Consider the following 27,352-nt stretch of genomic DNA (forward strand, 5'->3'; position numbering starts at 1 on the left):
ACAATTCATGTAATGTCCTTGTTTCCTCATCTCTAAAAGTGGAGAGAAGCACATAGTTGGAACCACACAAGCTTGGGATGAGAATCAAGTAAGAAATGTGTGTCAAAGCACGTACCACACTGCTTAGCACACAGTGATCACAGTTTGAATCAGCAGTGAAAGCTCTTTCTACTTTTATTACACCAGGTATTCAATGAGTGTTAAGTAGCCCTGAAACTAAAATCAGATTGGTTGGGGGAGAGAGGAGCAAAAAAATAAGATAAAATAAAATCAGATCAGTTAATGAGCTGCTATCTATGGAGTAAAAATCAAATTATGTTTTGGCAACAGCATGAGGAAGGAGGTCTGCCGGACTAAGCGAGTTGCCAACATGGAGAGCATGTTTAAAACGTGTCTGACCCCAGCTCTGAAGAAAAAGCCAAGGGGAGCCTGAGAGGTGAGAGGGAGGTGAACCAGCACCACAAGCCCAAGGGCACCCACGGGGGAGCTCCCAGCCCTGGTCCGGTAGCAGGCCTGGTGAGAAGAGAGCCCTGGGCCACGGTGTTCATTTATTTACACCACATGACCTGAGAGAATGGCAGGTATGCTGTCTTCCTTAAATCATCAGAGCCCCTGAAGGAAGCGTGCACCTGACAGGGCATGGCCCTCACCCGTGGAGCAAAAGCAGAACAATAAACCCCTCCGCAATGCTACCACGAAGTCTGGGTCACTTTGTTTACCTTGGCACCAAGCTGAACATTTGTTAGAAAGCCTCCAACCGTGACATTGAGGAGAACTGGTGGCCACTGCCCAGAACAGCAAGGCACCAGCCCACAAGGCCTTCCTTTCTCTGGCAGGTGAGGCCCCAGACCTCTAAGACAGCATCCAAGTGAGGGCATAAGGGGTGTGCTCGGGAAGCCACAGCATGGCCCCTGCTGCCTTCCCTGCAGCCACCTACCAGGAGGAGAGTAGCTCTGGCACATTGGCTCTCTGCCTGACGATGGCATCAGGATGGGACCCACAGCAGATTTGTTTTTAAACCCAAGTATAACATAAACACCATGAAGCACAGGAACCTCAAGTGTACAGCTCACTGAACATTTGCATCCAAAAACACCCACAAAACCTGGACATCTGGACACCTGGACAGAGACACGGAACCTTCCCAGCATCTTTCCAGGCTCCCTCAGGCTCCTTCCCAATCAGGCCACCCCACCCCAATCACCTATGTGGCTGCACGCTCTTTTTCATTCCAGCACAGCATTCTATCGTAGGGATCGATGACAATTTCTCCTTGACTGATGTGTGGATCTTTGCTCCAGTTTGGGGCTATTATGAATAAAGCTGCCACAGATGTTCTGGAATATGTCTTTTTAAAAACAATATAGCTTTATTGAGATATAGTGCAAAAACCATAAAATTCACCCTGATAAATGGTGCAACTCGATAGTTTTTCGGATACTCATGGAGTTGTGCAACCACCACCACTATCTAATGCCATGACACAGAACACGTCTTCTTGTGGACATACATCTTCCTTTCTCTCGGGTATGCCCAGGAGTGGGACTGCTGGGTTATAATGTGGATGTTGTATAGCTTTAGCGTTTTCTAAACCAGAAATGTCATTCCACATCCTCACCAACATTCGGCATTGTCAGTCTTTCATTCTGACCATTCTGGTGGGTGTGCAGTTCCACATGAGGTTAAACATCACTCTGTCTCAATTTCCCACTCTCTTACCACCAACCTTGTACAAACTGAATGCTGCCACTTGCATACCATGGACTCACCCAACAGTCTTTATGGTTGATGCTTCTTTTAAAAAAAATAAACACCAGGGTAGCACTTTGAGAACATTGGATAAAATGATAAATCAGGTCCCGAGTTACTTAAAAAATCTGGGGAAAAAAAACCCCCCAAAATGTGTTTTAAAATCTATGTTGCCAATTGAGTCTGGTAATTTTTAAATCTCTCTTGATCCCATAACAGCAAAGTGGAACAAAGAAGCAAAGGCTTTCTATAGACCAAGACGACCAGCAGCTCTCAAATTGTGGCTGAATTCAGAATGCAAATAAGCACTTCAAGCATTTCTCCATCTGCAAAGGAGAGCTCATTCTCTTCAAGTAATAATAACAGTTAATATTAACTGCTTAACACACATTATTTTGTATAATTCTTGCAACATTTCTGTGAAGTACTATTACTCCTAGAGGAGAAAATTGATACATAGAGAAGTTAAGCAATCTTTCCAAGATCAGGTTGCTGGGGAGTGGGATTCTTACCCAGGTTTTTCTCTCTCCGCAAGGCTGGGCTGTGTCACTAACTCTCTACTGTCTTATCTCCCTAGCCTGGAATATGATAGGTCACTCTATACATCTGAATAAATTTGCTTATATAACATCTTCTACCAAAGCAACTTGGAAAAAAATTTTCATGGAAAAGAAAACCGTCGTAAGAGGATGAGTATTAAAACCAGGTTATGTAGGAAACAGTCACAGTCCAAGCATAACTTGAGGAAAATAATAATAATCGTGACTGACTTCATAGAAGATACAGACTTCAAATCATCAGGATGGATCAGATCTGGGGGGTTCACACCGCAGTAGCTCGATTCGGATGCCAGGGCAGAGAATACTCGAACCAAAGAGGCACCTGTTCTCACTGACTGTGGGCTCAGAACTAGGCTGTTTGCTGTGGGGGACACAACAAGACACCCACTCTTTCAGTTCATTGGAGTGAATGCCTCTGACTTCTCAAGTGCTCTAGCTCTCTGTGAAGGACGGAACATAGAAAGCGTACTCCAATGGAAGATGAAATTTAATCACTGCCAAAACCTCCTCTCCCACAGTGTTGAGCTCTCGAATCCTAATATTTTAAGGGTGCACAGAGGGAAGCAGAGCTCTGAATGGCAGCAAATGTTTGACAGTTTGGAAGAGCTGGGCCAACACTGCATGCAGTGACATTTCTAAGGTGGGAACACAAGGCCTGAAGTTATAACTCCCACTTGAAGAAAAAATATGTTTTCACAGATGACAAATTCTCCTTTTTTGAGGCAGGGGGTAAGGCACAGGTAACAGGTGATTGGATCATTGAAACTGAAGATTTCAAATTTCAAGAAGATAAATCTAACACAGAGTGGAAGAAGTAAAATCTTTTTCTTTTTTATTTTTGGAGGAGAAAGGGTAGTCATTGTACAAAGGACTAACTGGAGACTTGAAAACCTTGGCTCCTAATTCCCTTTCGACAAAAAAAATTCAGTACTTTAAAAGTCACCTAATCCATTTGCAGTTGAAATTCTGCATCTGAAAAAAACCCAAAAAAACAAAAAAACTCTATCCTTCACTTGCTCTTTAGGCAGTACTTATGGTGTGCTGGGTGCTCTACCAGGTCTCAGGGATAAAACTTTGAGTAAGATACGCTCTGCCTTCCTCAGGCTTACAGGATGATATAGCAGGTAGGTTGCTGGGAAGTACAGTTACCTGATCGTTGTTGTTAATTTTTCTAATTACCCTTACTTTTCTTCTCCCAACATGGAGGTAACAGAAAGTGGGGGGCATTTTATCGATCAAATCCTGACTGATCACCAACCATATTCCAGGCCACTCATAACCATATGGCTGGAAAACTGTGCAGACAACACACAAAGTCCCCCCAAATAGAGAATACTGGCCTGTGGTGAGGCAGGAAAGAAAGGATTCTTCTTGGACACAGATGCAACCATGGGCCCGCTCCCTTGTGAAGCCCTCCCTTCCCAGAAGTCACACGACAAGAAGACAGATGTGGATATATAGCATGGGAGATGCCCTTCCCCACACATTCATCCTCTCCAACACCTCCTCCCCACCAAATTGCACAGAAACAATCAAATAAAACTACAAATTCAGTCTAATAGCCAGTTGTGTTTACGCGGTACAAGGCAATTAGCTGCTGACTAAAAAGCTTTTCTTGCCACATACTTGACTGACTGGCTATTTTGGAGTCCTGTAAACAAGCACAAGCTGCTTGTACTTAACTGTCTGGCTTTAAAGTCAGACACAGTTTGCTTATATATTAACAAAAACAACATCAAAAATCTTAACCTAGAGAACGACCAAGTTAGTGCAAAGTGCCAATGTGGAGTCAAGAAGGGAAAAGCAAATTTGGACTACTTTTTGTAACAGAAGAGAGAGATTTTAAACAGGAAAAAAATAAGTGAACAACTCTCTATGCTTTAAATAAACTCCACTTTTGGGGATAAAACAAGACAACGAGTGTGAGGAGGCCTCCAAGGTGCCAGGCCACCAAGATGTCTCTAGCACACAATGTGACGGAATAGTTATCTTCACAAAATTGCACCTAGTAAATATCTACTAAAAGTCTTTCAAATCTGCATGTCATTCCTTTCTATCTTTCATGTGTCAAAGCTTAGCTTCCCCATAATAAAAGTCTGCTCATTCAAATTTCCCAAGAACTGCTTCATCTGATTGACCATCACACTTCATTCTTTCCCCACAAAGGCCCGCAGGTCCGTGGCACCTGTGCTCTGGTGTGGCGTGTGCAGAGCCTGACGTGCTCTTTGCTGATTACCTTATGTTGGGCCACCATTGGAGAACTTAATACTAGGGATACAGATACAGGGTCTTTACAAGGAAAAGTGAGCTTAAAAATTAAAATATATATAAAAAAATAAATATAAAACAAAAAAAAAAGAAAAGTGAGCTCTGAGTAGATGGCAGAAATAAAGAAAGGAGTACGTGTATCACAGTCACTTCACGAAATCCCATCTTTGTTTCTGATGTGAGCACACAAACCTGAAAAGGTTTGTGGAGTAAGATCACTCTATTTAAGCACTCAGTTGACACTCATTTATTCCATACTATTCTACAATGAACCAACTATGGTACACATCAATCCATCCCCTAGGAGAGACCTTGCAAACTTTCCCAACTAACTGGACTTTATGTTGCAAAAATCAGTTTAATTTTAGTTATTTTAAATTATCTGAAATACTAACAGCACCCACAAAAACTTTACAGTCAGGAAATTTACAGAAATAAAGGGTATCTCCTCAGTAAATGAACTAAAAAGTAAATTCAGTCTGGTCAAAGTTGTGAAACCCAGAATTGTTACCATATTTTTGCAAAACAGAACACAGTGATGATCAATGGCACTAAAAATAACCCAGAAAAAATTAAAAGTACATAAATGGAAACAAGAAAAACAACCACCTTACCAAAATAGCAAAATGTCCATTAATTTCCATCACTTCTCTATGAATTATTTTGACAATAGGAAATGGAATTTAAAGTTTTTTCTAGAAGCCAAAACTGTACTTCCCTTCCCATGTGCCCTCTGGGAAACTTTGTCCTTAAACAAATACTCCCCAGATAACTAACTTCTTTGCTGACTGTTTCCATACAGCTCAACACGAACAGCAGCTCCCTGACTTGCCACTTCATGCTCCTGTCACCTCATCAGTGATGTCATGGAAAGACATTGAAACGCTGTTATTATTGCAGAGCTAGAGATTGTAAGGGAAAATGTGGCTGCTTCCTGTAGGACTTAATTTTCCACGAAAAATTGTTCTCATTGCCTCAGCTGCTTACATAGTGAAAAAGAAAAATGATTTAATTAGGAAAGAGCCATAACTAGATTTTTAAGCATACTCTTTCAACATTAAAGTTACATTACAGGACAGCTTCATTCGGTTTAACAATTCCATTTTCACCAGACCATTCCCAGAACACATGAAGGTGTTGAATAACAACGGAAGGAAGAAAAGAGAAGGAATACCAAACCACTAACAGAAAGCTGTATCTTCAAAAGAACTTTGAAATGTGATGGAAAGAAGGGATGAGAAGTCTCAAGAAGCTGAGAACCGGGCCAGCCCATGGCTCACTGGGGAGAGTGTGGTGCTGATAACACCATGGCCGCAGGTTCAGATCCCTATATAGGGATGGCCGGTTAGCTCACTTGGGAGAGCGTGGTGCTGACAACACCAAGTCAAGGTTAAGATCCCCTTACCAGTCATCATAAAAAAAAAAAAAAAAAAAGAAGCTAGGAACTACAAATAGTGAACTGAAGGGGAATAGCCTCCTCTTCTGTGATCACCTTTTGTCATGCAGGAAGTGTAGAAAGACAGCAACAGGCCCCCCACCTGAGAGATAGTGATAATGATGGTGACAATAATAATGGCGACAACAATAAAAAGAAATAACAGTAGGAATAGATACAAAGTAGAAGGGGAAAAGAACTAACTCCGTTAAGCACAGACTTGACCTAGTGAGAGCAAACGTGATGAATATCATAACTGTACTTCTGGGATTTCTTCTGTGGTCTGCTCGTGTGCATGTACACGCTTGTACATGCATGTGTGCTAGAATTGAACCTAAGAACTCTGACTACAGAACCTGAATGATGCGTTAACTTGTCACCTCTTCAGAAGTTCAAGGTATGATGTTAAACCTTGGAACTTCCATATAAATGTCTCAAAAAATTAGGTGGACAGATCCCCTTACTGGCCAGCTGCCAAAAAAATAAAAATGAAATGAAATTTAGAAAAATTAGCTAGAGAGCAAAAAAATTATGCTATTTAGAAGTAATGAAATCTGTGTGATTCCATTAAAAATCACTCAGCTTTTTTTTTTTAATTCCACCAGAAACAGCAAGAATTTTACAAATGGAGATATTTTAAAATCCCAAACATCTAATCCTAATAGCATCTGCTGTCAATGTTTTCACAAGTTCATCCTACATTTCTTTCTTTTCTTTTTTTTTTTTCTTTTTAATTTTTTTGGAGGCTGGCCAGTAAAGGGATCTGAACCCTTGAACTTAGTGTCATCCTATATTTAAACTGACATAGCCAAGACTCTTTCTTAGTTCCATATCAATAGGTCAAGAGACATGTCAACATGTCAGTGAAAAAAGAAAGACTTTAAGCCCCACTATTATCTTCACCCAAGCTCCTCAGACCTGGCAAAATAGCCTGAAAGGCAGTCAAAACTCAAAAAGAATTCCTATGCTCTTAAGAGCTCTTCATAAGAATAAATCAAACAGAGGCTGCAATTTACCAGCTGAATCTTCTCAACTCCTATATGGGAAACACAGTCCAGAATGGTGGTCATGTTACTCCACAAGGAGATGTTGCTATGGAGACAGCTTTGAAGGCTCCCTGGCAATTCCAGTGTATAATTAAGGCTAGTGAGTGATCACAGAACAGCCAGCAGGGTAGTGTCCATGGAAACCACCAGACGTACATTCTGACATGCACAGCAACTGTTCTGAATCAATGACTCTTTATACAGGTTTAAAAACATTGTGAATGGTGCATCAATTGCTTCTTTTGTTAGACAATGTCTGATTAAATATGCTGCGAGAGACCATGTTCTCATGCATGCTGAATTCTCAGCCATGCCTAGAGTAGGCAGTCCACAACTAAATTCACCACCTGGAACTCATGAATACAAATGGTAAATTCAGACCCAGAAAATCACTAGTTAATTTCAAGAAAGAACTACACTAGTGACTTGAGAGAGCCAAGGAGGACCTGCCAATTGCTGGCTCTCACTAATCTAGGGCTGTCTATACATCATTCAATCCTCTTAATAAAGTAGACAGTATTACTATACTTGTTTACAGATGAGAAAATTGATTCACACGCCCAGAAAGTGGCACACCTGAGACTTATAGCTAGGTGATAATTAAGTCTTGGTTCAAGTCTACAGGACTCTACATAATGCTCTGTGTTTGCAGAGCACATTGTCGCTCCCCAGCTATTTTCACATACATTATCTCGTATATTCTGCTTTGAAACAATTAGGAGCCCAGCTTCTAGCATTTCCTAATTTTGCAATATTTCCCCCATTGGTCCTTGACTCCTTGCTCCCTTTCTGCACCTACAACACACTCCAGGTTTGAGGACTCAAAGGGAACCACATCTAAGGAGGCTTTTACCATCACACGTGGACAGTGTGAGCAGCATTCTATCCTACGGAGCAATGGGAAGGAAAATCCCATTCCATAAATGTAAATTTTGACTGTCTAAACTAAGTAAAAAGAGGACATATATTCCAAGTAACCACTTGTAACATTTACATCCCAATCTTCCACAAGAGAAGGTAGAATTTGGGGATAGGGATAGGAGAAGGTCAGGTTCCTCATTGGTTTCCTACTTTATTCTGATCAGTCTATTAAATAATTTTTAAATCTGACAAATGCCTTATTAAGTAGGTACTGATAATTAATGATATGATTCCTAGAAGATCACTATATGGTGCTACAATTGAATGCAAATGCCATCAGCATTTAGTCTTGAATATCAGATAAGCCAACACTGGCAGAGCACACTAGAATCCTAACAGTTTTGAGCTATCTTTAGATATCTTTTAGTCCAGACTCCTTACCTGATGGATGAAACAACTGAGGATTAGAGCATGTCTTAATCTGTTTCGGCTGCTTTAACAAGATACCATAGACTGGGTAGCTTATAAACAATAGAAATTTATACCTCACAGTTCTGGAGGCTGGGAAGTCCAAGATCAAGGCACCAGCAGATTCGGTGTCCAGTGAAGGCTGCTTTCTCATAGATGGCGCCTTCTCACTGCGTCCTCACACAGTGGAAGGAGCAAGGCAGCTCTCTGGGACCTTTTTTGTAAGTACACTAGTCTCATTCATGAGGGCTCTGCCTTCACAATCTAATCATCTCCCCAAAGCCCCATCTCTTAGTATTATCACCTCGGGGGTCAGAATTTCCACATATGAATTTTAGGGGGACACAAATATTCAGACCACAGCAGACAGGTACAGTGAACAGTGATGAAAGTCAAAGAGCACTCTTTCCTTTTTCCTCCTGAAATCTCAGTCACTCTACCACACACCTCGTGGAGAAGAAAAGAGCCTTGACGTATGCCTCCCTTCTGCTAAAGCTCAGGAGAAGGGCTTTCCATTTTTTCTAAAGCTGGTCTCCCTATTCTTTCCACAGCCTATTGAAACTAGTTTTCCCAATTTCCCCTCTTTTTATAGCATCTTTCAATCTCTCTGTATATGGCTTTCTCCTTTCCTAGCTTCAAGCACACCAAAGTCCTTAATTTCCTAGAAAAGAGGTTATCTCCACAATGAGATCTAGCTATCCCCTTGCCCACCACCAATCACAATCTTCTACCCACTTCTTCACTGAGTATTTACAATCCTTCTTCTGCCCATTCACATCCCTGCCTTTTACTAAAAGTGTTTCCTCAAAGGTTAGCAATGTCCTTGCTCTAGTCTTTTCTCAATCAGGATCTCTTAGACGTCTTGGTGGCATTTTTGCATTACTCCTTAAAATCCTTTCTTAAGGCCGGCCTGTGGCTCACCTGGGAGAGTGTGGTGCTGATAACACCAAGGCCACGAGTTTGGATCCTTATATAGGGATGGTCAGTTCACTCACTTGGGTGAGCATGGTGCTGACAACACCAAGTCAAGGTTAAGATTCCCTTACCGGTCATCTTTAAAAAAAAAAAAAATATATATATATATATATATATATATATATACACATATATATATATATATATATATATACATATATATATATATATATATATATATACTTCCCACAGTGAACTTAGCTTGCCTCCCACCTCTTGCTTATTACTTCTCTCTCCTCCTCATTACTAGCCCTTGGCATCTGTCTCCCAATCTAAGTCCTAGGCCTCTGTTCCTCTCTCCTTGTCCTTTCACTCTCTCAGTGACTTTATCTACTGATTCATTTTCTTGATTTCTGTAGGTGAAATCCAAGTGGACATGCAAAGACCTGAGTTCTCATCTACATTTGGTCCCATGTTTCCAACACAAAACAGCTCCATTTATATGTTTTATCAACACACACATTTGTCTAAAATGTATTTCACTAGCTCTCCTCCCCACAGATTATTTTACAATCACCCCATTTCTGTCTGTCATGCCATGGATTTCCTGTGTCTCTAGCTACAAACCTTCAGACCATTTATGATCTTCCTCATCCAGCATTCCTTATGTCCAAACTATCATTACCCACCCTATCTGTTCTAAAATGACCTGAGTCTTTGTTACCTAATTCTTTTATCATGCCACACAATAATCATATAAGTTAGATGATTAAAAGTTATTTTCCTTCAAAGTGTCAGTCAAGTTTGACCTTTCATCTTTAGTCTTGCCATCACTGCTTTGACTTACCTCTCTTCAAAATGTATGGAACTCATCTCCAATCTATTTTAAGCACCACTGCCATACTCACCGGTTTAAACATTATTCACTGTTGGTCGGTCTCATTCAGAGGTCCATACTGGTTTCTGTGGAGTAGCTTTTAGGGTTTCCTCTCACCTGACTCTTCTGTGCCTGATCCCACCTCCACACCCTCGTCCTCTTCTGGTCACATTTATCTATCATGGTTCCCCACCTGCTCATCCCGCCTCAGGGCCCTGCTACTCTTTCTAGAAGGCTCTCGCTCCCTTCTTCAACCTTTTGTGGGCAACCTTGACCTGCAGAAGCCAGCTCCTGCTGCTCCTCTGCCTTGGCCTGTTCACAGAGCTCTTCCTTCTCCCAGCTCCTGAAATCAATACACCCTGCCCAGCATCACCCTCTATATAGTTTCTCCCATGTTCTTTTGTCCTTCTTCTCTGGCTTCTAACATGCCTTAGGCAGGTGCTGCATAAAACTAATGCATTCCCCTCCAACGACAGTCAAACACTCCAAAGCTTTCCCTAAGTAAATGTGGACTGTGAGGAAAATAGAGTAGTTTGGTCAGGCTGCCTGACTCAGGTCCGGTTGGGAGTGGTGCAGCACATTCTTTGTAAACAAGTTGTGTGTGGGTGGAGTTAGTGTGCATGCATGCCCATGTATTTTTAGCTTGTTGCTATTCTTGCATGTTTTTTCAGGGTGTGTGAAGCAGAAGCTCTGAACTGCTGGTCAGCAGAGAGCTCGCATCTAGAAATAAAGCCTATTATTTCTTCACCCACAGCTCCAAGGACCTTTTCCTGTTACCTAGCTCATAGACCTGCGTGTGAAGGGTTTGTGACCCAGTCTGGACAATTGGCTTGAGGGGTCTGTGAGACCTAGCCGTAGCTCTACATGGACCAACTGGCATTTCTTTGAGTGGAGGGCCACTCAAAGAAAGACCACAGGCCTTGATGTGACACTTCCAATACCACCAAATGGTAAGAATCTAGTGCATCTTAAATCCCACCGAATTGCCAGCTGTTTCAGGCTGGCAGTAAATTATGACCCAGTTTTAGGGAAGGGACTGGGGGGAGGCACACAAGGAACCTTGGTGACAACATTTAAGGAGGCACCAGTTTCCTCTCAGGTGGCGACAGTGCTTCATAGCCCTGACAGTGAGGACCCCCTAGACCCCTCTGAGTACATGAAAGACAGAACTCTAACAAGCAAGAAACAAACCAACCAACTCAACAGACTGATCCTAAGCAAGCTACAGAAAATTATTTTCCCAGGGCCATAATAAGAACAGACTAAGACTTGGTTTTCTGGTCTGTCACTGTATTCAGGACAACAATTGTTGCACTGACTTTTAAGGAAGGAAGAATTCTTAGGGCGACAGCTGTGAAAGGGAAACAAGTGCTGGCTCCTCTGGCCTCTCAGGGTTGGCACTGCTGTCTGGGGACACCGCCCCACCCCTGGCTCGTCCTCAACACAAACTCATTCTGCCTCAACTGCTGCTTCCCAGCGATGCTGAGAGGGTGAGTAGGTTTGCAGTTAACAAGCATGAGGCAAGGCACCACTCAATCCAGGAAGAACTCTGCTGTGACAACTTAATCTGCTGGAACACCCACTAGGAGAAAAATATAAACTCATGCCAGGTCTCCCTTACACGTCTACACACTCATTGCTTTTCTCTTAAATTCATTCACTTTTTCTGTATTTGTGCTTTACACAACAAATGAAAGGAGACGCCCAAGATTTTATGAAGAAGCAGTTAGATTTCACATGTCTGAATTTACCAAAATGAAAGGAGAAATATTAAAAAAAAAAAAAAAAAAAAGAGGGGGATTGCTAAATATTCTGATATTTTAGCTTCTTAGAATGTTTCTCAAATTTCCAGAAAGAAAAACAATCCTAATAATGATAACAATATAAAATGACTCAGAAGGCACTTTTCCCCCATGCTAACTAAGCATTCACAGACCCGACGAAAATACTGAGAAAGGTGAGGACTAGAGAGAGCCATGGAAGCCTTCACTTAGGACTTGGAAATGATGAGGTTGACTTAACTATGCCTAGGAAAATGGCCAAGAATGTGTCAAGAAAGAAGTCATCCTCAGCCCCCTGAATGACCTCCCCTCCTGTGTGTCTTTGAGTCTTTCACAGAATCCAAATTCTCCTCCAGCACCAACAGAACATCCTTCTGAGTCACTTTCTGAATGTGCTGGCACCCAGTAAAATCAATGACATCATGGGGAAATGTGCTATTTCTAAATACGATCATGTTGTATTTCAAATGTCAGCACTTTTTGACGTGTAGGTGGTCCTGAGAATGGATACGTATTTGCCACTGAGGATCACTGGGTTTATTTTCAAAAAGAATAGAAAAAGAAGACAGACTGCTTGATGTACTGAGGCTGGAAGAGATCTTAATGGCTCATCTTATTCAATCCTCCACATTTAAGAAGGATTAGCATTAAACCAGTTACTAAGGAGGAAATGGTAAACCTCCCTCAGACTTAAAGAAGAAAAATAAAATAAAATGAATGAAGAGCAGATTCATGAAACTAGAGGTCAAACAAGCAAAGCCATATACATAGGGAAAATGTCTTTCCAAATACTAAAGGACAAGTTTTAAGCACTAGCACTATGCTTTGAGCACTACTACTTTACAGCTTTCAGGGGGTGATTTACATGTCATAAAATCCACCTACTGTAAATGTAAAATGTAATGATTTTTAATGAATAAATTTAATAAATTAATTTAAATGATGGTACAACCATTACCACAACCAGTTTTAGAATATTTCAATTACCCACCCCTGTGCCCCACCCCCAACTCCTTTGAGCCTATTTGTAGTCAATTTCTGCTCTAAGAAACTACTGGTATATTTTCTACCTCTACACATTTTCCTTTTCTAGACATTTCACTGGAATAAGACTATATGAATTCTTTTGTGACTGCTTCTTTCACTTAGCATGATGTTTTTAAGATTCATCTATGTTTTGGCAATGTATTATCAGCCCATTCCTCCTTACTGTTGAATAGTATTCCACTGCATGTATGTACTATATTTTGCTTTTACATCCACTAGTAAGTTGATGGGCATTTAGACTGCTTACAGTTTGGGGCTATTATAAATAATGCTGCTATACACATTCATGTATGAATGTTTTTTGCAGACATATATTTTAATTTCTCTTGGGTAGATTCTTAAGAATAGAATTGTTGGGTTGTATAAGCAGTTTATGCTTAACCTTTTGAGAAACTACCAAACTGTTTCCAAAGTGGCTATATACATATCCACGAGCAATTAATGAGAGTTCCAGTTTCTCAAATTCTTGCTAACACTTGGTATGGTCTATATATACATTTTTTTATTATGGGCATCCTAGTGGTGTGTTGTGGTATCTCATCATGGTTTTAATTTGCATTTCCCTAATGACTAATGATGTTGAGCACCTTTTCATGTACTTATTAACCATTCATATATCTTCTTTAGTGAAAAGTCTGTTCAAGTCTTTTGACCATTTTTAAATTGGGTTATAGGTCCTCTCCTGGGGATATAAGAATTCTTTATACATTATGGATACAAGTCCTTTATCAGATATATTATTTGCAGTATTTTCTCCCAGGCTGAGGCTTATCTTTTCATTTTCTTAATGATGTCTTTTGAATTGCAAAAGGTTTTAATTTAAATGATGTAATTTAATTTATTTTTTATTTTTATTTTTTTTAAAGATGACCAGTAAGGGGATCACAACCCTTGACTTGGTGTTGTCAGCACCACGCTCACACAGTGAGCCAACCGGCCATCCCTATATGGGATCCGAACCCGTGGCCTTGGTGTTATCAGCACCACACTCTCCCGAGTGAGACACGGGCCGGCCCGATGTAATTTAATTTAAATGAATTTATTTTATGTTCCATGCTTTTGGTGTCCTACCTAAAGGTTCTTTGCCAAACTCAAGGCCATTAAGGTTTTTTCCTATGTTTTCTTCTAAGAGTTTTCTAGTTTTAGCATTACATGTAGGTCTATAATCCATTTTGAGTTAACAAAGTGAGGCAGGAATCTAAGCTTTTTTGTTTGTTGGTTGATTGGCATATGGATATGTGACTGTTCCAACACCATTTGTTGAAATGACAATCCTTTCCTCATTGAATTGCCTTGGTACCTCTGCTGAAAATCAATAGACCATAAATGCCTATCCTTTTGCTAATACTAGCTTTGTATTGAATTTTCAGGTCATGTTGTATAAGTCCCCAACTTTGTTTTTCTGTTTTAAAATTGTTTTAGCTATTGCATTTCCAAAAATATTTAAGATAAGTTTGTGAATTCCTACCAAAAAAAAAAAAAGTCTGCTGGGATTTTGATAGGGATCGCATTGAATCTATGATCAATTGAGGAAGAACTTCCATCTTAACAATATTGAGTCTCTCCACTGAGATCTTCTTTAATTTCTCTCAGAAAGGTTTTGTAATTTTCAGTGTATAAATCTCATACTCCTTTGTTAAATTCCTAAGTATTTTTTCTTTTTGATGCTACTGTTGAATGGAACTGTTTTCACAATTTCATTTTTATGAATATGACTTGTTCATTATTAATATAAAAAACTACAGTTGATTTTTGTACACTGATCTTGCATCCTGAGAACTTGATAAATCGTTTAGTAGTTCAATTAGTATTTTTATAGATTCCTTGGATTTTCTACACATAGGATGAGCTCATTCATGGATAAAGACAATTTTACTTCTTCCTTTCCAATCTGGATGCCTTCTTTTTTTTTTTTTTTTTTTTCTTATTGTACTGCCCCAAACCTCCGGTACAATTTTGAATAGAAGTGGGAAGAGTGAACATTCTTGTGTTGCTCCCGAAAGGGGGAAAGTACAGTTGACCCTCAAACACCAGTTTGAACTGCGTGGCTCCACTTACACGTGGTTTTTTTGCAATAAATGAACACATGACAAACCTAATCAGTTAAGTAGCCTACCTAACAGTAAGCTATTAGCAGTTAAGTTTTGGGGGAGTCAAAAGTTATACTTGGATTTTTGACTGTGGGGGATAACGGGATGGGAGAGAGAGGGGGTCAGTTCCCCCAACCCCTGCATGTTCAAGGGTCAACTGTAATTAGTCTTTCACCACTAAGTAAAATGTTAGCTAAAGGGTTTTCACAGATTTTATCAGGTTGAGGAGGTTCTCTTCTATTACTAGTTTTTTGAGTTTTTTTTTATCATAATAGATGTTGGAGTTGGCCATACAATTTTTCTGAACCTATTGAAATGACCATGTATTTTTGTTCTTTATTCCATTAATATAACACATTATATTAATTAATTTTCATATGCTAAACCAACGATGTGTCCTGGGATAAATCCCACTTGATCATGATGTATAATCCTTTTTATATATGTTTATATGTTTAATTTGTTTGCTAATATTTTGTTAAGGATCTATGTTCATGAGGGATATTAGTCTGTAGTTTTCTTACAATTTTTTGGTTAGCTTTAATATCTTGGTAACTCATCTCATAGATTAAACTGGGAGTTATTCCCTCCTCCACTAGTTTCTAAAAGAATTTGTAAAACAAAAAATTCTTCTTTAAATATTTGATAGAATTCATCAATAAAGCCAACTGGGCCTGGGCTTTTTTTGTGTGGAAATATTTTTAATTACTACTTACATCTATTTATTTGTTACAGGTCTATTCAGATTTTCTACGTCTTCCTGAGTTGGTTTTCCTAATTTGTGCCTTTCTGAGAATTTGTCCATTTCGTTTAAATTTTCTAATTTGCTGGCATAAAGTTATTCAAAATAAAAATGGATAAAGTTATTTATAATATACAATCCTTTTAGTTTCTATACAATCAGTAGTAATGTCCCTTCTTTCATTTCTAATTTTGATAAAAAAATTTGTATCTTCTCTCTTATTTTCTTGTTCAGTCTAGCTAGAGGTTTGTCAAAGAACTAAAACTGACATTTTATATTGCTTTTCTGTTTTCTATTTTATTAATTTCCACTCTGAACTTTATTATATTCTTCCTTCTGCTTACTTGGGTTTAGTTTGCTCTCTTTTCTTTTTGTAGTCTCTTAAGATGGAAGCTTAGGTTATTGATTTGAGACTTTTCTTCTTTTCTGACATGGGTGTTTACAGCTATAAATTTCTCTCTGAGCACTACATTAGCTGCATCCATAAATTTTGATATGTTGTGTTTTTGTTTTCATTTCGTTCAAAATATTTTTAATATCTCTTATAAATTCTTCTATGACCAATGGGTTATTCAGAAGTATATTTAATTTCCAAGTAAATGGGATTTTTCTATACTTTTTCTGTTATGAATTTCAAATTTAATTCTGCTATGGTCAGAGAACATACTTTATATGATTTCAATCTTTAAAAATTTATTGAGAGGGCTGGCCAGTTATCTCAGTTGGTTAGAGCACAGCCTTATAACCTCAAGGCCATGGGTTCAGATCCCCATACCAGCCAGCCACAAAAAAAAAAAAAAAAAAAATCATTGAGACTTGTTTTGTGACCCAGCATATCATCTATCATATAGAGCATGTTCTGTGTGTGCCTGAGAAGAATGTGTATTCTGAAATCAAATGGTGGAATGTCATATAAACATCATTTATGTCAAGTATGTCGATAGTGTTGTTCAAGTCTTCTGTGTCTTTTTATATCCTTGCACTTCTTTCTAGTTCCAGCAAATGTTGAGAGTGCGGCATTGAAATCCCCAACTATTATTGTTGAATAGTCTATTTCTCTTTTCTATTACTTTTTGCTTCATATATTTTGGGGTGCCATTGTTAAGTATGTATACATTTAGAACTATTACGTCTTCCTACCGTATTAAACCTTTATCAGTATTAAATGTCTCTATTTTCTCTAGTAATATTTCCTGTTATAAAGTCTATTTTGCCTGACTTTACTATTGCCATTCCAGCCAGCTTTCTTATGGTTTCTCTGCTTGCATGGTGTATGTTTTTCCATCCTTTTACTTTCACTCTATTTGTGTCTTTGAATCTAAGGTGTGTCTCTTGTAAATGGCAGATAGTTGCGTCTTGCTTTTTTGGTTTTGTTTTTGGCAACTGGCTAGTACAGAGATCCAAACCCTTGACCTTGGTGTTATTTGCAGCACACTCTAACCAAATGAGCTAACTGGCCAGCCCAGATCTTCCTTTTTGAAATCCAATCTGACAATCTGTCTTTTGAATGGGGTATTTAGTCCATTCACAACATTTAATGTAATTATTGATATCGCTGCTAGCAAAGAATCTCAGTCTTCTGGGAATACCTTTATTTCTTTTTCATACTTGAAGGGTAGTTTTGCTGTATATCAAAATCGTGGTTGATAGGTTTTTCCTTTTCAGCAAGTTCAACGTGTCATCTCACTGCCTCTGGCCTCCATTGCTTCCACTGAGAAGTCAGCTATTCATAGTATTGTTGATCCCCCATATGTGTTAAAATATTATTCTCTTACTGCTTTCAAGATTATTCTCTTTGTCTTTCAGCAGTTTAATTATAATGTGTCCAGGTATAGATCTCTTTTTGTTTATCCTACTTGTAACTCATTGAGCTACTTAGATCTATAAATTAATAGGCTTTTTAAATCAAATTTGGGAAGTTCTCAACCATTATTTCTTCAAATATTTTTTTCTATCCCTCTCTCCTCTTCTTCTGAGATTCTTATTACACATATGTTGACATGCTTGATGTCCCACAGGTCTCTGAGGTCCTGTTCACATTTCTTCAATTTTTAAAAATCTTTGTTTTAGGGCCGGCCCGTGGCTCACTTGGGAAGTGTGGTGCTGATAACACCAAGGCCACGGGTTCGGATCCCTACATAGGGATGGCCGGTTAGCTCACTTGGGAGAGCGTGGTGCTGACAACACCAAGTCAAGGTTAAGATCCCCTTACCGGTTATCTTAAAAAAAAAAAAAAAAAAAAAAAACTTTGTTTTTTAGATTGAATAGTTTCCTCTACTCTATCTTCCAGTTCACTTATTATTTCTTCTGCTATCTCAAATCTGTTGTTGAATCTCTCTAAAGAATTTCATTTCAATTACTGTACTTTTCAATTCCAGAATTTCCATTTGGTTCTTTTTTTAAAAGAAAAAAGATTTTATCTCTTTATTGAGATTCTGTATTCATTGAGTCTTTCCTTTAATTCTTTGAACTTGGTTTCCTCCCAATCTCTGAACATATTTAAATAGCTGCTTTGTAGCCTTTTTTGGCTAAATCCTACATTTGAGGATAGATGCTCAGAGATAGTTCATATTGATCGCTTTTTTCCTGCACATGCATCACATTTTGCTTCCCTGAATGTCTTTAATATTTTATTAAATACTGGACATTTTAGATAATATATGGTAGCAGCTCCAGATTCTGACTTTTCCCACAATGTTGTTTTTATTGTTGTTTTGCTTATTTAGAAGTTTTCCTGGGCTAAGTCTATGAAATATGTCTCCCATATAAGGTACAGTTGCTGATGTCTTTACTCAATATTTTTCCTTGTTTTTATTTTTAAGTGTGGTTTCTAGGGGTCATCGCCATGTCTGCATAGCTTAGTGTTCTGGCAAAGACTATTGAGAAGTTTTGCTCAAACACCTTGAGCCAAAAAGGCTTCTCTCTGCTTCTGACTCTGTGTGTGGGCTGGGGAGCACATTCAAACCTCAGGCTGTTTTCGTGTCTGCCCTGGCTTTTGCTTTCTGCTGGCTCTCTCACATCTCCTGTGTGTGAATGCAGGCTCTGTTGGCCAGGGATGTGTGGTTGTCTTGGTCCTGCTCCATCTCTGCTGCTCATGCACACAGACTAAGTTCAATCTGAAATATATGGAGAGCTATCAAGCCCTTGATGTCTGTCTTAACTCCCGGAATTACCTAGTAAGTCCCCAGCTAGACCACTGGTCCATTACTTGCTCCAAAGAGGACAATCAACTTAAGCTAGTGGAGCTATTGACCTTTCCTGTTCATTTATCACCAAGTTGGCCACTTTAACTGACAATCCTCCAAACAGAGTGAGCCCCTTCTGGAAGCTGCAACAGGCTGCTGGTTTTCACAGCCTGCCCCGCTCTGGTTGAACTATCACACTGACAGCACTGGGGCGGAGGGAATGGGAGCAACGACAGGCAAGAACATCACAAATTTATTTATTCAGTTTCTACTCAAAGTTTAGCAGTTTTCATAAATAAATGTTTCTCAGTTTGGTGTATGCCTTTTGTCAACTTTTAGAGAGCTGAAATTGATGTTTATGACAGTCTTTTTCCAGCTTTCTAGTTGCTTTTTTGGGAAAGGTTTTGTCAACTTCCTCACTTGGTCATGCTGGAAATCAATATCTCAGCCACTCTTTACAGTTGTCTGGAATTACAAATTTCTAATTCTATTAAAAAGTAGACCACTGGGTGAAAATATCACTGTGAAATCTTATTTTCAAAGAAAAATGATTGAGTATTAGTATTTTTTATGGAAAAAGCAAAGAAAAAACATAAAAATGATCAAAGATGCAAGTTTAATTATTTCATTAGATTAAATTAATTAAGAAATCTCACTCCTCAGAAGCAGCACCTAGGGCCCTGCAACTTGACTCCAAGACATTAGGGAAATGGAATCCTCCAATGGCAAGAAGTTAGTCCCAAAGCATTTTAGTTAAGACTGTGCATCCCACCGCTGCTTTTCTGCTCCTCCTGTGTCTTGGTAATTTTCCCACCTGTTTATCTTATGCATCAACTATGGTCATTCACATATACAAAGGCCTTTCTTGAAATAGACTCTTTTATGAAGGCTATGTTACCCAACTTGGCCGTCTGTCTGTTTTCCTTTCTCTGTCACATTGGTCAGGCTGAGTCCTCTTGGGCAAGTCACTTGAGCTCTGGACACCCTCACAGCCCCCAGGAAGGAAAATAAGAACTGCCCCCTGCATCCAGGAGTCTAGTCTCAGAGCTAGAACAGTCTTAGAGATTCTTTGGCAAACCTCTCATTTTCACATGGGTAAATTAAGGCTCAGGGAAATTAAGTGGCCTACTCATGGCCACCTTCCAGGAGCGTGATAAAGATTAAATATGTCATCCTGATAAAATAGGCAGAAGGCCTCAGAAATTATCTGAATGAGTGAAGAATCAAGCTCAGGGCCAGTGACTAGAAATGGTTTCATGAAGATCCAACTTTACACTACCCAAGCTCTGAGAACACTGGACACACAGGCTCTTGAGAGAGATTTTCCCAGCCCTCCCCTCCCTCTTACCTTAGCAAAGAAAATCCAGGCTGCACACTGCCCTGGGGCCAGAAGGATTTTTAGCTTCACTGTACTCAACATGAGAAAGAATCCCAAAAATCCACTGGAAAGAGAAAATATTCTTTTGTTAGTGAAGCTTGTCTTCCTCTAACCAATAGCTGTCTAGTTTCTGCTACATTTTAGCAGTCAATTTCTAATTATTATGCAACCTCTATCTCATCTGTGATTTCTAGTGACCTCTGGATAAAAATATCAAAAATTAAAAAAAACCAAACAAACCATTAAGCTCTTCTTTTCTAAGGAGCTATGCAATAAGACCATTTCATTGAAGGTGGGGAGGGGGTTTAGAAATTTGGGAGGTCTCTGGTCTCAGGCTAAATCAAGAAAGAAAAAATTATAACATAGAGGACAATACCTTCCACTCCTTCTCATATTACTTCTGGAGCTTGGTGCTTGCTAAGGTAGAGCTTCAATTTTTTCAAGCAAAACAAACTGGCAGGAAAAGACTTCCAAAGGAAAACTCACCACATGTCTCCTGGGCTCAAGGTAAGAATCTGAAGGGGAGACTTGGCTCCAGTAACCCATGCAGCTGAGGCCAGAGGTCTCCAAACCAGGCCAACCTCCATAGAAGCTAGGCTTTGGAAATGATGCCTAAGCACATATGTGTGTACTGAAAGATCCCCACCCCTGGGAGCCTTAGGGTGGGGCAGCATCTTGGGGCTATTCAGAGGTCTGGACCAGCAAGGGCACTGGCACAGCAGTGGGTAGGGATGTAGTGCCTATGCTGGAACCATATTCAAAAGTGTCACCATGTGATCAGAGCCATAGCAAAGGCAGCTCCCAACTCTTCCTGGCATTTGGAGACAGGACAATTGGGAAGAAGTGAGGCAAGAAAACATGAGAGAGAGAGAGAGAGAGAGGCTGATTTCTCACAAATATGACTATGTGCAAGTGGTGGCTTGAGTGTGACTTTTATTTGAAATTAAAAATTGAAAAGCAAGAGAAATGACTGTATATTTTCCCCAAGCCAGAGAGCCCGGTCATGCAAGCTGTATTTCTTTTGTAACTGCAGAGCCTCAAGAGCCACACTCCACCTGAACTTCATTATAGGCATTGGTGTGAGCTCGACCCAGATCACAAACTCTGAGAGGGAAGGGCCCAGTATTGGGCTGCTCTTTGTATTTTCTCCAACAGAGCACAACATGGTGCCTTGGTCATAGTAAGTACTACATAAAGGCTTGTCAGGTTGAATTAGAAGCAGTTTGAACTGAATTGAGCACATCTAAGACCAAATTTCACAGAGATGTGTACCTTTACTTCATTAGATTAGATCAGTTCATAGCCACATTCTCGGGGCAGGACAGGAGACAGACATTAGGTTTCCCCTGTGTACATTTCAGCCTGTTTGGCCCTGATAACCTGTGTTTTGCATCTGCAGCCATGGGAGACCAGGCAGCTATGGATTAAGACATCAAGTCACACCCAAAAGGCAAAGAGGCCTGTGTGGGTAGGCAGCAGGCTGGAAATAAAATGCCCTGGATCACTATTCTTAGCTGTGCTCACTGACCCTTGTAACCTTGACCAAATCCCCCTTTTTCTTGCCTCAGGTTTTGTGTTCTTAAAGTAGGAATATGCATAGCAGTCATCATCCTATTTTACAAAAATCAGAGACTTTTAGAACAGACAGGTTACCTCCTAAGCCCAAAGTCTCACTCTATTAACAAAGAAACTGCAGCACATGTACAATTAGAACTCAGGTCTCCATGTGTCCTTGACCAGCTAGACAAAGAGCAGGACATTCCAGGTCCTGTGGCTGTGAGGATGCAGTGGAAAGTGAGGCAGCCAGTGCTCCAGGCCTCCTCTTGCTGGCTTCCATGCCCTGCGTCCAAGGAGGTACCAATGCACAGGGGCCTGTGCAATACCCCATACCTACTCCCCTCCCAGTCTTTTCATCTCCTATCTATCTGCAGCCAGAGAAAGGGTATGATTCCACGTAACCTATCCAGTCAGCAAAGACTCTGGGCTAGGAAAGGCGAGTCCCAGCTTGTGACAGACATGCTTATGGAAGCATCTAGGATTCTTCCCCATGGTTTGACTTGTGTGTCTGTGAATCATTTCTAAATGACACGTGGATCTCTGATCTTTCTCCTTCCATGTGCAGCTCTTCTATCCCTTGCTAGGGAAATAGCTCTGAAAAGCAGAGACAGGATCCCAAGAGTGAAGGAGCCTGGGCACAGGAGACACCCTATTAGTGGGGTCCTCAGGTCATGGGTACTGTTGCTTCCTTCGGGTCTGCTGTCCCAGGACCTTCTGAAAGTGACAATTCTCAGTCTGAGATATGGTCATAGAAGAGCCATTGAAATGACACGGGGAAAACCACCACATTCTTAAAGGGGTTAAGCTTTGTACTGAAGCCAGGGGACAAAATGTAACAGAGAATTAATTCAAATAATGATTTCCAAATTTTTAAAATAAAAACATCTGATTTATCATGTGCATCACGAGAAACCTGCAGATTGAAAGGGGCAGAAATAGAGGCAGAGTGTCCCCCCACAAAGCCAGCACCAATGTGCAGTGAACTGTGCTGCTCTGTTCCAAATAACCAAACAATTGCTGACTGCCCCTGCACCCGGCTTGCCTGTGCTGCCAACAACCAACTCAGAAAGCAACAAGCACGTGGGCACCGGGCAGCACCAAGACCCGAGCCACCTAATCCCAGCAAGTGGGCAAGCGGACCAGGCCTAATCAAACTGACAGGAACTACGAAATTGCATTCTGTCAGTGACTTCCTGAAACTTTTCTAAGAGTGATAAATAAATCATTTTAAGGCTCATATGCAGAAACAAACTCTATAATACTGACTTTTTTTCTTTTTCTTTTACCCCAACAAACCTGAGGGGCATAATGTACCCCACTCAGAGACAGTATTCAGGCACACATCAGCTTTTTAACTCTCTGTCCAAAATCACTGCTTCACAAGGTGCCATTTTATATGTGTGGGAACAGGTGGTCTGACACAGCAATTTTACATAGCTATTGCTCATTGTTTCTTAACATTTTATTTATAGTCGACATGAGCAGATAATAGTAATGGTCACCATTTATTAGCCCAGGCATCATGCTTAGGGCTTTACACATTTTATTTAATAATACAAACAACTGCCCTGTGTTGGTCTATTTTTCCATTTTACAGATGAGAAAACTAAGGCTTGGGAGAACTTGGTAACTTGGCCTGAAGACCACACAAGCAGCATGCAGCAATCCTGGGGTTCAACCCAGGTCTGGTCTTTCCCCCATACCAGGTACATGCTCTGAGACTGTCCACAGAAGCCTTTCTACTTCTCAGCATAATAAAGTCAAGCAAAGTGGGGATCATGGCAGGAAAAGGGATGCAGGGTAAGTATGAACTTCTGTATATTTAGATGTATCCATCTTCATTAATTGGTCTACATCCTGAGTACTGTCCAAGGCCAAATACTAATGATCACCTTATTGTCTAGACATCTAGTTGTCGGTTGCTCAGAGTCTTAGGGTTCAGTGGAGGTTTTCTGGAAGTTGACTTCAGGAGCAAGACGGAGGCCACGATGGAAGCTGAGAGGGTGAGATTTGTGGCCTAAATCCACCCTTGAACTGAATCAGTTTCATTAGTTTTATATCTTGAATTTCTGTGAGAGATTTACTTGTAGAGGGGAAAAAAGTGGGGGAATCCTAGCTTTTCAGCAACTTTGAAACCCACTGCCCTGGCTGAGGCACCTCTGCAGGCCAGGGGTCATCGTAGGACATAAGCTGACCCTGGGTGCCCAAGGGTGTTCAGTACCAACTTACTGGTGCCCGAGCAGGCTGCTTTCCTGCCTGTACCCATTTGCTCCTGCCACTCATTCAGATCACCAGCAATGACCCTGGACATCAAAGAGACAAAGACACAGCTGACAGCACAGAAAACAGACAAATCAGTGAGTTCAAGATTACCTGGCACAGCAGCTGCCATGGAATCTGTAGAAATACAGGAATGGGAAGTCCAGGACGCTGAAGAGATCACCTGAGGGGCACAGAAATGGTGAAACATTGGCCCGCATGACCCCACACACCCAGGACACGCAAGACGAGGGTCTTCAGCACAGAAGCCCCCTGCACTGAGAGGCCTGCACTGAATTCACTCTGGCATTCCTAGGGATTCTGTGTTGGCACTGCCTTATGATAATAATAATAATAGCTTGATAACAGTGACCATTTATTGAGAGCATGCCTTGTGCAGGGCCCTATTCTTAAAGCATTATGCATATTATCACTCAATTTTCTCAAGGTTCTGTGGGGTTTGAATTTTAGCTGGAGCTCAGAGAAGTTAAGAGATGTGTCTGAGATTGCACAACTCTTGAAGTGTGGAGCCAGAACGTGAACTCCAGTCAATCCAAACCCTGAGATCTTTCCTCTTCACCAGGCAGCCATCCCTGAACAAGGGAGGCTGTAAAAAAAAAAGAAACTTTTTAAAGAATCTTTTCTGTGTTATGTCTAAAAAAAAGGCATGAATGTATTCCCCTGACATCTTTTTTCATTTTTGTGTTTAATTACTGTGGAAACAACACAGGGACCAGATTGACTGTGCATACTCAATTTAGTTTGAGGTTCAAAGGGTACATTTATTTCTCGTGAAGTAAGTTCATTCTTTTAGTTCCACTTAGTGCAAGAGGAAATAATCACACATATTGGCTGCTTCCCTTTCTGGAATTTGAACTTGGTCACAAACAAGAAGTCAGGAGATTAGAAAAGCAGAAAGCCTTCCAAAAATGTCCAGAGAAAAGGAATTAAACATTTCCACAGCAGATAGCTTAATCCCTTCAAATCTGGGTTTTCTAAGACTCTGGAGAAACTGGCCTTCCATACGCTAGGCCTTGGTCTGTCTCTCATTCCGGGGGGACTGGAGGGAAAGGCTGATTTTCCTAAGTATTCATGATTTACTGGGGTGCAGTGGGACACCCAGACAGCATTTGCATCACCACTGCACCTATTAATCAAGCCATTCAGAACGAAAGACTCAGTTGGCTTCTATGTTTCCCTGGAGGCCTAAACATCTCAAATGATTCAACCCTCTATTGGGAAGGAAGGTTCTGAACTCTACTTCCCTGGAGGGTTGTTTCTTATCATGATTGTTATGTTTGTTCATGTCAATTGTGTGTGTGTGTGTGTGTGTGTGTGCACGTGTGTGTGTGTCTGTGTGTGTTTACAAGGAGGGTTTCTTGGGATCTGCCATGACTTCACAGAACACCTCTACCATCTAATGTATGTTGGTGAAGGCAATTTGAAAAAGACAACATCTAGTGCATGCAGAGCCCCGATATCTTCTGAAGTCCCTTTCCCCACAGAAGTGACAGCCCAGGCAACCCTGGGGACCCCAGGCCTATAGAGTGGCCAGAGTCCCTTTTCAGGCAGCTGGAGGAGACGTCATGGGGAATTTGCTTTGTCTCTTTGGCAGCTGTGGGTTCAGAGCCCTTTCCCAATCTCCCTCTCAGTGTGAGAGGGACGGCAATGCAGTCAGTGTGATAATGAGCAATGGCGGAGAGGGAGGCTGGTTAAATCCAGGACCTGCACATCCCTCCTCTCACACCCAGTCATTCATTAGAAATGCCCCAGGGGGTGAACTGGACTTGGGGATGTGTTGGCAACTTCTATAGCCGAGCCCAGGCTTTGAAGGCGGTCTGAAGAGCAGAGGAGTGGTCAGAGGTAGATTGGGAGGGAGGAAGATAAACAAAAAATCACAGAATTTACCAGTTAGATAATAACCCCCACCCAAATCCTGAAAACTGATTCTACAAATTATTGAGAGAGAGAATGAGGGAACAAGAGAACAGCCCGATCTTACCTCCGAGCCATTTCTCACCCAGCGCTATGCTGACTGCAGCTGCCCCTCCTCCTAGAACTATCGGGTCCTTGCTCATCCCCATATCCACTGTGTCAGTACCACCCCCGACATGTAGCAAGCAATACCGAACTGAGAATATCCAAAAGACCTAAACCTCTCTTGCTTTCCCTGAAGATAATGCTCCAGTTTCCAGTTGGCTTCGTCTAGTTGCTGCTCTTAGAGACTAGAACTCTCATACACTGCTGGGTGGGAATGTATGGTACGGTTTCCAGTTGTGCTCCTTGATTTCCAGTTGGCCACAAATGCTTCCCCTTTGATGCCTTCAACCTGCCTTCTCTTTTACAAAGTGGCTCTTAAGCCGACAGGATGCACAGCAACCCCTAACCAGCAAAGGCTGTAACTGTGCTGTGAATGCCCCTGAAGAGTATTCACAGTGTAGCTGGCCGGCCCCAACCACAGGAGAACTTGACACGGAAGCCTAAAAAATATGTGAAGATGCTCACAAGATAACACTCCTGCACTGCCTGGTGTAAGTGACAAAAGAGCCATACACATGTTTTGTGGCAGCCACATGAGGCTTATTCAATAAGCCAGAGTTGAGCCTTCATTGGGCTCCACAGTTAAAATTCTGCTGACTCGGAGTGAGGGAGTGTATCCCACAGCAGGAAACTGCCATGGTGAGAAGTGGGGCACAGTATTACCACATTTGCGACTGATACCTGAACATGAAGAAAATTTCCTCCCACCACATCTTAGCCTCGGAACTGGCAGGGAAGGCCAAAGAGTAGTTAGTGCTGCTTGCTTTATCTCACACATGAGCAGCACACACCAGGTAGCCAGATTATTTCTGGGCAGATCCCTGTAGGTCTCCCTCCACCTCTGGTTCCTTGAAATTCTTTCTCTCCCCTGAACACCACAGCAGAGGGCCCCATACAACTATGAGGTGCAAACTTTCCAGCATGGGAAGAATTTCTCTTCTCTGTGACTGCTTAAAACAGTCTCGGGGGAAGGTGGTACTCATCTCAAACACGGTTCCAATATTCTTGGAGCCTCTACATGAATCATGAGGTTGAAAGGCTGGAGGGGGAGATGGCTTCCACCTGCCAAGAAGCAAACCTTGTGGCAGGGCCTG

General features: G+C 41.0%; 1 protein-coding gene across 3 annotated transcripts in view; it reads right to left on the bottom strand.

The window, feature by feature from the left end:
- The window catches only part of TMEM241 (transmembrane protein 241), a 115,168-nt gene that overhangs the window by 28,420 nt on the left and 59,396 nt on the right, over positions 1-27,352 (bottom strand). For all 3 annotated transcript variants that reach the window (XR_010021491.1, XM_063076975.1, XM_063076976.1), the window contains exons 12-13: positions 24,333-24,402; positions 20,373-20,466 (exon numbers count right to left, since the gene is read on the bottom strand). Coding sequence is in view for 2 of the 3 variants with exons in the window: in XM_063076975.1 (XP_062933045.1) it covers positions 20,373-20,466; positions 24,333-24,402 (164 nt within the window). In the remaining variant the exon portion in view is untranslated. The remainder of the gene's footprint in view (positions 1-20,372; positions 20,467-24,332; positions 24,403-27,352) is intronic.

This window comes from Cynocephalus volans, chromosome 13, assembly GCF_027409185.1.
Source record: "Cynocephalus volans isolate mCynVol1 chromosome 13, mCynVol1.pri, whole genome shotgun sequence".
Classification (NCBI taxonomy): domain Eukaryota; kingdom Metazoa; phylum Chordata; class Mammalia; order Dermoptera; family Cynocephalidae; genus Cynocephalus; species Cynocephalus volans.